This window comes from Neoarius graeffei, chromosome 8 (genome assembly GCF_027579695.1).
Source record: "Neoarius graeffei isolate fNeoGra1 chromosome 8, fNeoGra1.pri, whole genome shotgun sequence".
In the NCBI taxonomy this organism is placed as follows: domain Eukaryota; kingdom Metazoa; phylum Chordata; class Actinopteri; order Siluriformes; family Ariidae; genus Neoarius; species Neoarius graeffei.
In genome coordinates, this window is record NC_083576.1 from 33,803,372 (window position 1) to 33,820,759 (window position 17,388).

The window sequence follows — 17,388 nt, forward strand, 5'->3', positions numbered from 1 at the left end:
GATGAAAGATGAAATTGTCCAACAGAGCCATATCACCATATTAGCAGAGAACTGGCTAATTCCTTCTGACATCCATCTGGAAATACAAAACTTTAACAGCTTGCATCTTAATCATGTGGGTTGCCAAATAAAATGAAATGGTGGCATGCTTCTATATATTCATCAGGACATACGTTTAGTGAAGCAAATGAATGTGAGAGGTGTGCCGATTGATTATCAGGTACTCATTGTGTCACCAGCTGAGGATTGAGCAGTCCATTTTATAGTTCTCGCGCTATACAATCATCTGAAAACCAGTGTTCAGGATTTTCTTTATGGAATGGAGAGACTTTTATCCCAGATTCCAGATAGTGCTAAAGCTGTAGTTATGGGAGACTTCAACGTAGACATTTTCACTCAAAACTAATAAAATGAAACTCTTGGCTCTGTACAAATAGTATGGATTTCGCCAGTTGTGCAAGTTTCCCACACGTAGAAGAGGAGGTCTTATTGACTACTTCTACACAAACATTTGTTCAGAGGATGTCATTGTCAACAATACCTGTGTACTATAGTGATCACCAACTTTTGTCTACAGCCATAACATTCAAGTTTTTGCAGTAAATTATGTTTTTAAAATAGTGAGTGCATATAAGTAATATTACAAATGTTCTTGGCCACATCAGTTGATTTTATAGATTCTTATCCATAAAATACACAACAGATGTAAGCATTTCTTATTGAATAGTTTTCAAAAAAAATTAAGAATATATGTACTGTTTTTTTTTTTCAAATATCTTTAATCAACCAATTTTGGTTTCAAAAAGGGAGATAATAGAGCACAGGATTTATAAATCAATTTGCAATGACCTTATTCAGTCTTCAAGAAGACACACTGTGTTTGCTCTGTTGCTTAATGTGTCCTTTCTGGACTTTGCTGTTCCACTTCATGAAATTGTACCAAATGGATTGATATATTATTGAGATGAATGACTCATAGGAATTTGATTCATGGTGTTGCAGGGGTATCGTGGGTTGGTTGGTTGGTTAGTTATTTTATTTTTTATTTTATTTATTTATAAATAAGTTCGTTCACACAGTTGACAAATTTTGTTGCAAGCGGGGGGTATTCTATAGTGAGTTTGCTCACAGTTCTAGTTTTTTAATTAATAATTTTTTTTTCATGGCAGAATATAAGATTTAAGTCCATTATAAGGAATAAGTTTGGATGTTAGACATTAGTATTTAATAAGTATCATATTGTTTGCAATGATACAAGGCTCTCAATTCAGTATGTCTGCGCATCACAAAATATATTCAACAGATTGCATCATAAAGTAGGTTGTGCAGACTGCTTATATTTATATACAGTGTTTTGAAACAACAAATCAGAAATGTGTGCACATCACAGTGATCTTGTTTCCCAGGCAAGTATTTGGAAAAATAAGAAAAAGCACATCTGCTTTTGCCAATGCCTGAACTTTATGGGATAGTTTCAGGTCTAGTTTCAGGACAGTCTGGTTTGTGATGTAGTGCGGTGGGTTTCCCCCCTCCTTTTTTATGCTAAGAGTCTGAATTATTATACTTTGAATGTTGTAATCAATTTAAAATGTAAACCAAAGACATATTCAGACAATGATTTTGAGGGTTTTTTGCACTCAAAATACATCATGAGACACCACCATATAAGATTTTAAGTTTATGTATGGTTACACCCTTATTATAGTATCAGTCATAATCTATTCATACATCTCCATATTAGTAATCATTCTTTAAGCTCTTTCCACAAATCTAATAATTTGTCCAAGAATATCCATAAAGCCTGAAATATTATTCTAGCAATGTAGTGTAATAAATGGATGGATATTATCGAGAATTGCTCTGAGCTAATATTTTCATGCACCTACAAACTGGTGCCTGCTGTAGTCTAGTATATTTACAACATGTTCTGTAATGAAGTATTACTGGCAAAGTATTTTGATATGTCCTTGCGCCACCACTTCCAAATGATATGAGTGGTACCACAATAAATTATTTTCCTACCTACTTTATCCTCATAAACATTTTTTCGTTTTTGGAGAGACCTCTATTACAAGCAAAATATTCAAAGCTGTGAAGAAATTAATAGTTAAAATACTGCTGGCAAACTTGCATGAAATAATTTAATTTTACTATTCTTTATTGCTTGTAAACATAAAGCTTGCACATAGACAGAACACAGTGAAGGCAGACACATTGATAGAGACCCATAATAACTTAAGATGGCTACATATACATAAAGAAAAAAATGAAACACGAGGACAAGCCATATTTGGCGATGCAACCAAACCATAACGTCAAAAATATTTCTGAACCATGATTGAATAGCACTGTAATGTGTTTTTATAAAAATAAACATGTGACATGCTGTTCATATATATATGTTTATAATATATATTTGTTAAAATATAGGTACTATGTAACTATGATACATTACTGCTATAAATTATAAACTATACAATCACGTGATATTTTGCTTTACAAAACTGAAGAATTTGGATAAATCTGTAGCAATGTTAGAATAATTTCAAAATGATTTTAAGCTGCACAATCTCATGTCCTTTACATTTTTACAAGTTAAATAGAACACTTTTGTGAGAAAGTCTAACTTCAAATGTTTGGTTTTGTATTTCCTTTGACAAACATATTGTATACACTCGGTCTTATCCTATAACAGTCATCCAGCAAATTGTTGACTTTATAGTATTCACTTAATGTAAATTCACACTAAAGGATTTAAAGTGTTACCATGCAAGACACCAAAACAGTGATATACGAGAGGTATGATTATATTCAGATTATAAATTGCAAGCGCAGGAGACATAAGTTTTCAGACAGAAAAAGGCTGTTGATTTTATTAAAATATATAAAAGCTCTTATTTGGGCTTGTTTAATATACTCTGGAGTGCACAATGACTATGTAAATTCAAAGTGATTTCAAGTTTGATGTAGAGGATAGGATTAAATGTTAAGAAACTGGAAATGTGAATTTTTTAAGCCATAACACCTGTACATGAATAGATTTTTTTTTTCAATACAAGCATGTATCGTGGAGCTGATTTTAATACATAAATTGCCTGTGAATTGTAGAGATTTTCATGATCACACTTCTTTCTAAAACTTTCAAAGGTGTGGTGAAAAATGTGTTTTACATTAAAGTGAAAGTTCAGTGTTTTTGTGCATGCCAAAGTATTACTTTTGAATTTTCGGTGTGAATTCAACTTCAGTGATGTATGATGAAAACAGAAAGAAATTTTTATTCATGAATTTGGATATCTGCTACATTGTCTGCCCTGAGCAGGTGTTCCTTTCCACCACCTTGTGAGTGGGCCATGTGTGTTCATGAGCAATCATTTGAAACGTGTAAATTTATACTTTTATCGAAATAGGTCAAATGTGATATTGCAACAAGGAAATACTTAAATCTCACAACAATCAAAATTGTACAAACAAGCACATCACATAACCATTGCTTTCACTATCTAATTTCACAGAATCTGCTACTTGACATTTCTCTGCAATATTTTTGCCCCAGGTATATAGTCAGTTGATCTATTATTCCTCTGCAATATTTAAATTTTTATATGATGTGTTACTGCATGTATTTAAACATAGGAACAATTATAATGGTTAAAAAAAAATCAGTCTTCACAATAATTATGTAAGTTTTTAGTGTGTAGCCCTGTTGATCATCCATACAGCAGATGGCAAAGGATGGTACTATTGTTCTCCCTCCTTGGCACAAAGTACAAGGTAGTCAGAGGTCCTTTGTCTTCTGGACAATTAAGCAACTTAATGCTGACAATTCTGTAAACATATCATGGCATTTTATGTAATTTAGTAAACATGGATGTAAAAATGTTTATTTAAAAAAAAAAGTATAACATCCAAGAGTGTTATACAACACTGCTGAGTTACCTTAGGTGATATATTTGTGCAAAGAGAATGTGTTACTTGCTGGGCAAGGTTTTGATGGAATGAGTAAGAGAGCCCATGTTGGTGGAGGTGGGGAGGCTTGCGCTCTTTGTTGGTAAGCTGCAAGAATGTCCCATTGACTCCTCAGCAGCCCGGAGAAGCAGAGTATAGTTCACTGCAACCTCTTCTACCTTTCGTAAGAGCTGTAGCCTTTGGGTTTCTGATCGTAAACCTCGTACTAACCGAATGAATGTCTGAGTTAGGCTGCACAACACCTCAAAGCTGGCTGTGACGGCACTTAACATTCGTGAGGGACTTTTCTCAACACTTGCCACTCTTCTACATGAGGCCCTGAACTCTTTAAAGCGGACTGCAAGTTCTTGCTTGTACTCTACCAACTTTGCTGGAGGCATGCGTGGTTCACCCTCTATCTGTGGACTGCTGGCACACTGCCGTAAAATAGAAAGCAATTCATTAGCATCAAGTTGTGCATTTAGGAAGCCATCGGGTAAACCAAAAGTTTTTCCCTGCAGTGTCTGCACTCGTGCCATGCTTGTTTCCAAATTACCACAGACCCGCAGGTCAATCTCCTGTGTTTGTGGTTCCTCCTCCTCCTCCTCTTCCTCTCCACTGCAGTCCTCAGCATGAAGTACCTGCAATGTCTTGCTGACGACTGGCATCGCTCTTGAATCTAGCTGCATTCCAGGCAAGACCTGTAGGGGAATGGAATATGAAAGTTCATCTTTTTCACTGCTCTCATCAGCAGTCTCACACTTGCGATAACAGAAACAAAAGGAGCAACATTTTTCCCTGTCCTCATTCTCTTCACTTAAACCAAGTAGAACCTCAGTGGTTCCCTCTCGACCTTGACGAAGTAGTTCTTCACCCTGGATAAAGAATACTCCTTTCTTTTTGGAGTCTCCACCTTGAGTATGAATGGGTTCTACTGGAGTAGGAAGTCGTAGGCCTGTAGCCCTAACTCTTTCCATTTCCTTCTCCAGGCTTTTTGTTTTGGTTGACTTAACCTCAGCATAAAGGGGTGTGCTATCATTATCAATTTCCCCTATGCTATATCGTCTTTGTAGTTTTTTGTACTGTGGAGCTCCAGTGCATTCCGAATGGAAGGTGCATGTAGGTAAACAGGATGTATGTGTATCACTGAGTTCCCTTGACTCCAGGCTTGTGGAACGAATTCGTGTGGTTTTGATCTCCAAAGTTTGATGTTGTGTAGCAGTCCCTTGAATTTGTGGAGATTTGGGTTTTGCAGGGGGAGTTTTGGAGATGGTTCTCTCTCTGCCTCTAGGCTCCACTGCAGAACCCACTGGAGTATCAGGGAGACGCATTGCCCTACACATCCTCTTACAGTCACAGCTACGTCTCTGCTCTCGTGAGATGCCAGGGACTTTCTGCACTGGGCTTGTGCGCAGCTGGCAAGAACATGGAGTACCTGATGGGATGGGAGATGAACCCTGGGACAGGAACTCTCCCTGTGATGTCTTAGGCTTTAGAAGCTCCTCAAGGAACTCTAGTTCATATTGCCTCACTTTCTGGAGCTGTGCACGTCGTTCATCTGTCTCCCGACGTAGGCGTGCAGGAAATGTGGCTGAAATCAGATTTCTAATACTTAGAAATGGAGCACTGCGCTGAGACTTGGCTTTACTGTTTGCTTGCTTCTTATATTCTACACCAGGAATAGTTGCCCCTTTTTCTCCACAGCTCAAAACACGTGTTGTGTTTAAGAGGATTGGCACACTTTTAGTGTTTTTCTGTGGTTCAGCAAGGACTGTACATTTGGAGCCATCTGTTGTGACCTCAGGTATATCATTCCCTTCCATTTTGACCGGCACCACTGGGGAGAACTTTGCTGCAGGCAGGACTTTAGGCTTAGCCAAGTTTAGATCAGCGGTCCTAACTGTGCTCTCTTTGTTGCTAGATAACTGTAGTTCTTTGGCACAGAGTTGCTCATCATCAGTGGGAGATGATGAATGCAACACTACCTTTTGATTTGGTGGGTCCTTCAGTCGCAGTTGTTGCCCTGGTTCTGTTCGAACTGGACATGTGCAAAACAAATCATCAACTGGCAGTAGACCCTTTGAACTTGAGGGCTTATCGGTCTCACATGAGGCAACCTCAGTATCTTGGCATATCTTTGGGGACATCTTGGCAGAAGCATTTTTGTCCACAGGTAAGAGAATAGGTAAGGCTTTATTGGTAGTTTCTGGGGTTGTGTGGCTAGGGCTTTTCTCCTTGATGTTTTCAGAGATATTAGAATTTAGCTTACCCTCTGTAGAATATGATGATCTTTCCTCTTTCTCAGATGTGTCCTCCTGTTCAGGATTTTTTAACTCCTCTCCTGCATGTGGAGCATGTTTAACAGAGCACTCTTTAGCTTTCTCTGAATCTTGTTCATTCTTTAACTCATCTTCAGTCTTACTTTGCTCCATGGGATTTCTAGAGAGTGCAGTCTCTTGACTCTGACTGACTTTCAAAGGCACAGTTTTACTAAGGATCACAGACCTAGGTGGACACCCACCACGGATTTGACCCATAGAAAAAGTTCCTCCTCTAATTGCTTGTGTTGTGCAGCCTGGAATTGTCAAAGGGAAGTCACGTCGACTAAATATGCGTTCCTTGTTAATGTGGTGGGCCAAAAGGTAGGCCTGATTTTGATGGTGTTTCATTGCAGAAACCATTTCTGACACATCAGTTAGCTCTGATGAGTTGGTCTCATGGCCAGAGTCGAGTGAAGACTCTGGAGTAATGGCTGCCAGAACAATCAACCCTATGGGAGAACAAAAACAGGACACAATTAAGGACATACTTTGTGTTAGTAAAGTTAGGGATAATCCTGAAGATATCTCATGAATAGTTATGAATATATTTAATAACTTAAAACATTGTTTATAACCATATATATAAATAAAATATGGTTATATATAAAAATATTTTTAACAGCAAATATTATACAAATGTATGGTGTACTTAAGTACATATTGAGGATGTGATAAGTGTATTATACAAAGCTTCCAGATAAAAAGGATATACTATGCTTAACTCCACCATAGGTCTAGTTACATTTTACAGCAAATAATAATTGAACGATCATATTATGCCCATTTGATAGGTTAGCTTTTGACCAAAATCCAAGTGACCATGAAACTTATGTGGGTGTGACAAGCATCAGTTTTGCATTGTAAAAAGAAAGCTGACAATTATTCTTACTTTAATTTGGTTATGGATATGGACACTGAGTGTCCACAAGACAATTTGGTGTATATATAATTTATTTCTGAAATTGATTGGTTTCCAGGAAAAAAATGGGACATTTTTAACATATAACATATGTTATATGTGAAGTTTTTCAAACTTAATGCCAATATAGCCATATTGTACAGTAGATGTGCCTTCCTGTAATTTTTTTCATGTACTTTCATGTTTGAGTTTAAAACATTTAAAATTAATCCACAAAACACACATGTACACAACAAGTAGTTTGTGGACGTCTTGCACTTATCAAGAAGTACTTGGTTTGTCCACCTGCTGTCTGTGGAGTCTGCTGCTGATGAGGGTAGTCCTCTGATGCAGCTAGTGCTTCCAGTGCCTGCAGAGTGGACACTAAAGCATCATCTAGCTCCTGAGCATGGTCTCGCACTGTCCTTGGGGCCACATTATCAATTAATGTCACAGGTACTTTCTCTTGAGTATCTGCCAAAGGTGCTGCAGCTGCGGTAGCACTAGTGGTGGGAGCAGCCTTACGATTCTTTTTAGCATCATCCTCATCTGAGCTATTATCTCGAAACCCTGGAGGTGGTGCTGCTATTGCAGGAGGAGGAGGTTGCAGCTTCCCTACTCCATCCTCAACCTCTTCATCCTCCTCACTTCCAGGAGGAGGAAGAGCCATGAGATCAACAGCACCACTTTCACAGGAGGCACAGGCATTTATGCATTGCAAAGCATGTTTCCCAGATGTGCCTTTCTCTGTTGTTATACCCCCAGCCTTAAGCTTTGCCTTGCAAGAATCACAGAAGAATCTCCCAGAACGCTTTGAGTTCTCCATTGTTTTCGCCCTGCCTCTGAAGCTTGAGCCATCTTGAGATGGGCTCACTGAATCAGCTACTGATTCAGTGCTTTTGAGGGTGGGATCAGACTTGGCACGTGAGCGGTTCTGTGACTTGGATATGAAGTTTTCATTAATATCCAGCTGCTCCTCTGCGTGCATTTGGAGCTCATGCAGCTGCTGTTGCTCTTTCAAATGTATGTGACAGAGGCCAAGGTGTTGTGACGGTGGTGGTGATATCTTCTGTGACACCTCTCTGGAACCCTCTCTCTCTTCACGTCGACTGCTGCTTGACACAGAGGCCCCAGAGCGGGAATGAGGATGGGGGCTTCTGAAATCTGAAGAACAGAACCATCAGAAGAGTTGAAAAAGCAAGAGTTACATGGTAGATGGGCATGAGTCCAGATGGGAAAAGCAGAGACTGATGGAGACCACAGATACGGAGGCTGAAGAAAAGTCTTTTTGAATGTCATGTAATGTGGTCATCCTCACTGGTAGATCAGGGTAGATAGTGATAGCTTCCAATGTATGGTTGAATATTATGGATGCATGTTCTTGGGTCAGAGTAATCAGAATGTAGTTTCAGTTGGGAACAGAAAATGGATCAAACATCCATGCATTAATTTGAAATGAAGATGGAAGGATCAAGAACAGCAAGAAGAAATGAGTGATACTCATGACTAATGCAAGTCCCAGAGAACTTGAAACATAAATGTCATTTCAGGCAAAACTCTATAACTTATTGAGAAGTATATTTTTCTTGTTATTAAAGCTGCTGTAAGTAGTCCCTGCTAACTTCCAGGATTCTTTTGTCTAGCAAGTTATGTACCTAACATATCTATACATGACACATATGGCAAGTAGGGCTGAATAGAGTGCAACTACACAATTAAGGTTACTCACTAATCTCTATATAACTATGCCATACACATTGTTAGTTTGGGAGGGTAACAAACTTGCTGATGGTGTTCATGGCCAAAAGGTTTGATTAAAGTCTGATTACCTAACTCAAGTTCCAGTAAGGATTGGTGACATTCACATGCAGCAGTCTCTGCATTCTCTTTTTCATCCAACCTTACGAAACAGCTTCTAGTTCTTATTAAAATTATTTTTCGAAACAGAGTTTCTGGGAAAATGTTAATCATTGTGTTTATTTTAGACAAAATTTATCACCTTTGCACTTTCTTTTGAATGGTGCTAATATTTATGGTGTAGATATCACTTGTTAACTAGAAGCAAAGCAAGTCAGCACAAATTTTTAGCCCTTCAGATGTTAAAGTCTCACGACACTGAAATGTGGTACTGAGGTTGACTCGTGTTTAGCTCAGAGCCAGGGATGAGAATGGAGTTTGAAGAAATCAGCTGAAAATAGTCAACATGTGTAAAGAACACAGAAACGACCTCGTAGGTGGTAGATGCCGTAGGGGGTTGAGTCTGAGAGGGGGGCGTGCCCCCCTTTCGGCCTAGAAACTTTTTTTGTGTCACCCAATCATTTAGATGCATTTTCCCAGCATCTAGCAAGTAAATGTGCCAATATTTCAATGGTAAATTCTCTCTCATTATCTCTAGCCGCTTTATCCTATTCTACAGGGTCGCAGGCAAGCTGGAGTCTATCCCAGCTGACTACAGGCAAAAGGCAGGGTACACCCTGGACAAGTCGCCAGGTCATCACAGGGCTGACACACAGACACAGACAACCATTCACATTCACATATACGGTCAATTTAGAGTCACCAGTTAACCTAACCTGCATGTCTTTGGACTGTGGGGGAAACTGGAGCACCCAGAGGAAACCCACGCGGACATGGGGAGAACATGCAAACTCCGCACAGAAAGGCCCTCGCCGGCCACAGGGCTCGAACCCATACCTTCTTGCTGTGAGGCGACAGTGCTAACCACTACACCACTGTGCCGCCCCTCAATGGTAAATTTTTCAATAATTTTACTCTAGATCATTATGCCGTTCTGCAAACTACACAACTGAAAGAAAAAAACATAGCAGTCAAATAATCACTTTTATTTATAAGTATTTAGTTGCCATTAAGAATGTCCAAATTTGACCATCAATAAACCTGTTGAAATCTGAGGGTACAAATATTGAAAATGATTAAGATGATAACGTCACTTAATAAGTTCGCTTGAATGAATGTCCACACATTTCTCAATGCATTTCCATGCATTACTTGAATGTCTCCTATTCACAATTTATTTTTGCGCTTGGCAGCAAGATTCAGTAGACGTTCTTCTGCTCGCCTCTTTTGGTTCCTCAACTGTACTTTCTGATGAGCCAGTCTTGCAACCTTTGCTGCTTGTTCTTCTTTCCTTTACTGTTGTGCCCTGCTCTCCATGGCCTCCTGATGCAGCCGCACACGTGACAGCTGTTCTGCTTTCTTTGCTTTCTTTTCTTCCTTTTCTTTCTGATAGGCAGCAGCAGCTTTGTTGAAATTTCGACAAAGACTGCCATTTACCACATCATGCTTTATGTCTCCCTTTTTGAAGAATTCTAGGGCAGACCTTTTTCGTGAGTGCAGGCCATACCTGACGGTTTGCATGGCACTGAAGGTTGGGATGTTCATCCTAGCTGACCTAATGTCAATGATGTCACCCATTGTATTAAAGGATGACTCTACCATGGCTCCATGGAAGCAGCTCAGGCATGCTCTGACTGTCTGGCAAAGGGCAGGATACTTGCTGCTTTCAATGATGAGGCTCCACCACTCAATCTTTTCTCCTTCGAATGCCTTCAGGCTCCCATCCACTTGATATCGATGAACCTCCAAGGGCAAACTTTCTCTCTGCTTTACAGAAAGAAATGGGTCCAGGTGTTTTCCCAGCATTGTCATGGCTTTTGCTGTCAAACTGTGGCCTCTAGCTGTCAGATCAATGGCAGACATTGCTCTCAAAAGGCTGTTGTCAAGAGGTAGTCTCTTCTGCATGTGTTTTGCACACTGGACGTAGGCCGCTGATGCATTTCGTAGGAACTCTGCAACACTCTGGTCTTCTTTGTGAGATGCCTTGATAATTTCCTCTACTCCTGGCCCAACAAACATGTCCTTTGGTGCAAGAAACTGGCCCTCCTGAGTCTCCAGGTTAAAAGACTTGAGCTGCTTTGCAGTCTTCCCAACCAAATACTCAGGTTTGACAAAGCAGGCAAGGAAGTCTCTGAAACCTTGTTCTTGTCTGTCATGCAGTATATGGATCATGGGATCACGCGACTGGAACAGGCACACATACTCCTTCAACAGTGGCAGAACTGCAACAAAGAACTTCATTGTCAGCAGAGTCTTCTCAGCCCGAACAATCAGCTTCATGGCAATGCGTTCCTTCCGTCTTTGCCCATCATGTGTCAACTTCTTTTGACCAAGTTTCTGCCAGATTTCTTTTATACGTGACACATCTTGGGGAGAGACCCTTCTGTCAGCGAGGATTTTCTTTACAGTTGCCTGGTAAAGGTTTCTGTCTGCAGGTCCAAGGAAACTGTAATAGAATATTTTGAAGGCATCCAGCATTCCCATGTTGCCTTTGCACACATTTTAACAGGAAAGCCACCTGTGGTTGAGGAAGCACTCTGGCTGGGTAAACTTGATCCCCATAATGAGGCAAATTTCCTCCAGAAATTGACGAAGGTCTGGAGACCGCTTGACATCATTGTGTAGATCGGACTGCAGATGTTCTGCCCAGTTTTCAAATGGTTGGCAAAATTTTTTGCATGCATTATGCATGTGGTGACGAGTCACCATCCACATCCAGCAACTGAGGAGCCTTGAGACTTCGAATCCTTGTCTCTACTCCAGTCTTGCTTCCCCTCATAACACTGCAAAAATCCATTAATATGGATACAACATTGTTCCATGGGATGTTATGTTCAACAAACACGGAGTCCAGCTCTTGAAAGAGACTCAGCGAGTCAACTCGGATGACAGACAGTGATGCCAAGTGTTCCACAACAACAGCCTTCCTCTGGTGGGAGTAGAAACTTGCAAGGATAGCAAGCACTCTATGATCATTGTTGCTGGTGCTTTCATCGATATTCAGAGAAAATGGGGTCGTCTTGAGTGAACTGATGGTTTCATCTTGGAATGTCTTGGCTAGACCAAAGCGCATCTTGTAGGATGATGATATCCTCTCCAGGTTCAAGTGATTCAGGGCCTTCGGGTCTTTGGCAAGTTCCCTTGCTGTGCCCATTATTATGGGTGCCATGGCTAGAGGCAGGGAATGTTCAGCGACCACGCCAAGTACCAGAGCCTAAACAGAAAATATATTAAATTCAAAATGAATTAGATTTAAACTTGTAATCTCTTTTGTATTGAGGGGTATGTAACATCAAAACATTAACTGATAGCAGATGAATTAAACAGTTAACCAAATTAAGCTATATGACAGATCCTAAAACATTTTTTAAACTACAAATGAGGCATTAAAACCTGATAGCAGGACTAAGAACGACTCATAATTATACACTTTTGAATAATGTTGTTCATTGGGACACCATAGGAATTACGATGCAGTTATCCAGTCTATTTCATCTTAAATTTGTATTTGCCATAATTAAAGGTCATTTGACATAATAGATAAATGTAGGGATACATGTCTGCTGGAGAGGATACATTGTGTACACAAACACAGTGAGAACCAACACCAAAAGCCAATATTATGACACCACCACCATAAAATACCAAACATATGCTAATCACCTAATTATAGTGATAAAAATTACAAATTTTTCAGCATTAAGCATCTGTGTGAGAAAAATGTAACAGCATGTACAAACAAGGTCTTTGTATTCTTAAATCATTAAAATGGTGTACTATATGAGAAAAATTAACAGGCAACTAATTTGACTGCATATTTCCCAAGTGTCAATCTGAACTGTGTCAATCCAATTACTTTTTTCCTGTTTTTAGTTCTTTTTGTTTCAGAAAGAAACACAAGTTGTAATTCTATTCAAAATGATATGGCTAGCCTGAGTATAATCTAAACACTGAAAATTCTTTACATTTCAGTTTTTCCCCCTCAATGTTACACACACACACACACACACACGTACAGTGGTGCTTGAAAGTTTGTGAACCCTTTAGAATTTTCTATATTTCTGCATAAATATGACCTAAAACATCATCAGATTTTCACACAAGTCCTAAAAGTAGATAAAGAGAACCCAGTTAAACAAATGAGACAAAAATATTGTACTTGGTCATTTATTCATTGAGGAAAATGATCCAATATTACATATCTGTGAGTGGCAAAAGTATGTGAACCTCTAGGATTAGCGGTTAATTTGAAGGTGAAATTAAAGTCAGGTGTTTTCAATCAGTGGGATGACAATCAGGTGTGAGTGGGCACCCTGTTTTATTTAAAGAACAGGGATCTATCAAAGTCTGATCTTCACAACACATGTTTCTGGAAGTGTATCATGGCATGAACAAAAGAGATTTCTGAGGACCTCAGAAAAAGCGTTGTTGATGGTCATCAGGTTGGAAAAGGTTACAAAACCATCTCTAAAGAGTTTGGACTCTACCAATCCACAGTCAGACAGATTGTGTACAAATGGAGGAAATTCAAGACCATTGTTACCCTCCCCAGGAGTGGTCGACAAACAAAGATCACTCCAAGAGCAAGGCGTGTAATAGTCAGCGAGGTCACAAAGGACCCCAGGGTAACTTCTCAGCAACTGAAGGCCTCTCTCACATTGGCTAATGTTAATGTTCATGAGTCCACCATCAGGAGAACACTGAACAACAATGGTGTGCATAGCAGGGTTGCAAGGAGAAAGCCACTGCTCTCCAAAAAGAACATTGCTGCTCGTCTGCAGTTTGCTAAAGATCATGTGGACAAGCCAGAAGACTATTGGAAAAATGTTTTGTGGACGGATGAGAGCAGAATAGAACTTTTTGGTTTAAATGAGAAGCGTTATGTTTAGAAAAAGGAAAACACTGCATTCCAGCATAAGAACCTTATCCCATCTGTGAAACATGGTGGTGGTAGTATCATGGTTTGGGCCTGTTTTGCTGCATCTGGGCCAGGACGGCTTGCCATCACTGATGGAACAATGAATTCTGAATTATATCAGCAGATTCTAAAGGAAAATGTCAGGACATCTGTCCATGAACTGAATCTCAAGAGAAGGTGGGCCATGCAGCAAGACAACGACCCTAAGCACACAAGTCATTCTACCAAAGAAGGGTTAAAGAAGAATAAAGTTAATGTTTTGGAATGACCAAGTCAAAGTCCTGACCTTAATCCAATCGAAATGTTGTGGAAGGACCTGAAGCGAGCAGTTCATGTGAGGAAACCCACCAACATCCCAGAGTTGAAGCTGTTCTGTACAGAGGAATGGGCTAAAATTCCTCCAAGCCGGTGTGCAGGACTGATCAACAGTTACCGCAAACGTTTAGTTGCAGTTATTGCTGCACAAGGGGGTCACACCAGATACTGAAAGCAAAGGTTCACTTACTTTTGCCACTCACAGATATGTAATATTGGATCATTTTCCTCAATAAATAAACGACCAAGTATAATATTTTTGTCTCATTTGTTTACCTGGGTTCTCTTTATCTACTTTTAGGACTTGTGTGAAAATCTGGTGATGTTTTAGGTCATATTTATGCAGAAATATAGAAAATTCTAAAGGGTTCACAAATTTTCAAGCACCACTGTACGTGTGTGTGTGTATGTATATATTATATACACACACATATGTGTGTGTGTGTATATAATATATATATATATATATATATATATATATATATATATATATGATGGGTCTCGCACATTAATTTACCTTATTATATGGTATATATATTAATAAGGTATATTAATGTGTGAGACCCATCACTGTGTTTCTCCATGTAGATCAGGAGAACATGAGAACATGTAGAAAAGAACCAGACCATGTAGGCCAATAGTTCATTACATAAAACATACTCCTGCAAGGTTCCAGAGGTTCCAGAAACAAAATGCAGTTTAAAAGCGCAAGAGATTAATATTCATATTGAATGTACTATATTTTGTGCTCTGTGGAGTTTGGGGATTTAAAGCGTCTGAATCTCATTTGCATGTTTTTTATTTTTAATTTCATGTATTTGCATAATATTATGTTATTGGTGCTGGTTGGGGCGGCATGATGGTGTAGTGGTTAGCGCTGTCGCCTCACAGCAAGAAGGTCTGGGTTCGAGCCCCGTGGCCGGCGAGGGCCTTTCTGTGCGGAATTTGCATGTTCTCCCCGTGTCCGCGTGGGTTTCCTCTGGGTGCTCCGGTTTACCCCACAGTCCAAAGACATGCAGGTTAGGTTAACTGGTGACTCTAAATTGACCGTAGGTGTGAATGCGAGTGTGAATGGTTGTCTGTGTCTGTGTCAGCCCTGTGATGAGCTGGCGACTTGTCCAGGGTGTACCCCGCCTTTCGCCCGTAGTCAGCTGGGATAGGCTCCAGCTTGCCTGCGACCCTGTAGAAGGATAAAGCAGCTAGAGATAATGAGATGAGATGGTGCTGGTTGGGATTTGTTCAAAAATTAGGAAGCCTTTTGATGCTTACATTTATTTTGTCCAGGTTACTTTATATTATAATATTGTCCTGACTTTAATCAGTCGATTCTGCTGCATTCAGTTCTCCAGAATGAACAATTCACTTCAGGTGTCCTATTTCTCCAGAGCATTTCTTTGTAAAGAAAAAAATGCTGTAATAAACCGAAGGATAAAGCTTTTGTGGTCAAACCTTACATTTTCACTGTGTACAATCTCTCAGGAGATTCTCAACCGAATGGAATGAGGCCACCCTCCATGCCATAATGGATATCATACATAAGGGCAAGGGGCATACAGTCTAATGGAAAACTAAAATGTCTACTCAGCTTCAAAATGCTGTCTGTGAACATTAAGTTATTGTATGATGCTTGCCTGGTTTCAGTTCCAGGGTATTGGGATTTGGATAGCGCAGGGCACAACAACAACAACAACAACAGCAAAATGTTTTTCTTTTATGCAGGAGGTCAGATATGAAGCTCATTGGCCAACAAAAGCCTCATTCATTGTCATGGGAAAGTAACTGGTACACAACTTTTGCCACATTCATTCATTCATTCATTCATTCATTCATTCACTCATCCTTAGTAACTGCTTTATTTTAGTTATATATTTTAGATATTTATTAATATATATTTTATATATTTCATATGTTTTAGCTTAGATTTTGAGAATCAGAACCAGCTCATTAGATAATATTATAAACTAGAAAAGCACTCGGAGAGCACAGACCTCCGCCAAGAATCCTTTTAAAAAATCCGGGATCCAGAAGGTGATCCGGATCACCGCCAAAATTTAATGGATTGCTACTTGTGCCCAGTCACACCTCTGGAAAAAATTTCAGAGCAATCTGTTCATAACTTTTTCCGTAATGTTGCTAACAGACAAACCAACAAACAAACAAGCCAATGCTACTGAAAACATAACCTCCTTGGCGGAGGTAACAAGTGCAAACAATTACGGTACATGTTAGCTATATACATACCTATGATAAAGTTTAATTTATCTCGAGGAACATTAATGAGAAGTTGTATACTTAAGCAATATCACACGAAAGGGAGTGCTTTCATACTTGAATATTCACTACAAGAGCACATCCTCAAGTCTGATGTTGCTTTTATACAACAGTTCTCTAAACAAGAAATCAATATTGAGTTGACATAATATGGCCAATTATTATACCTACAGGGCACTTTTTCCATGGAATAAAAACGTGTTTTCTAGTGGGTTTACTGATAGCATGCAATATTGTTAGCATTTTGCTTGTCCTCCATGTACAGTATTACACCACTCTACCGAATGGAGAATGAGCATGCAACATTGTTACAATATTGCATGTTGTCAAGACAATACAACGTCACACATCAGAGACGTAAAACTTCCGCGCTAGCAAGTGACAATTTGTAAACAAACATGGCCACCAGGTTTGCTTCATTAAAAATGGAAGATTTTACCCTTACAGAAAAACCACATGAACTTCACATGTGATTTCTCACATGTGAAATATGTGGAAAATATATTTTGCACATGGAAAACATGTGGTTTTGGCCCAATTTTATGTGAATCACGTGGGAATGTTTTACACATGTGGTGACATGTTTTCCACATGTGCTCTACATGGTAACACGTGGTAACATGTGATCACGTGAAATACATGGGAAATTCATGTGTTTTTTCTGAGAATTTTGGCTGCCAGGTAGCTCCGTTGTGAGTAGCTGTCGATGTTTATTTTAAAAATAACTAAATAAGCACAGGGAAAATAATAATAATAATAATAATAAATGGCTTGACTGCACTAGTATTGGCCTTTACTAAGACTACACAAGCTGGAAGGTAACTGGACTGCGACGCTAACAACACCGAGTCATGGGTAAGCTA

General features: G+C 39.3%; 1 protein-coding gene across 1 annotated transcript in view; it reads right to left on the reverse strand.

Annotated features, from left to right (window-relative positions):
* Window positions 1-3,968: 3,968 nt before the first annotated feature.
* The window catches only part of frmpd3 (FERM and PDZ domain containing 3), a 46,386-nt gene continuing 32,966 nt past the window's right edge, over window positions 3,969-17,388 (reverse strand). The window contains exons 9-10 of the mRNA XM_060926888.1: window positions 7,471-8,328; window positions 3,969-6,715 (exon numbers count right to left, since the gene is read on the reverse strand). Of these exons, the coding sequence (XP_060782871.1) occupies window positions 3,969-6,715; window positions 7,471-8,328 (3,605 nt within the window). The remainder of the gene's footprint in view (window positions 6,716-7,470; window positions 8,329-17,388) is intronic.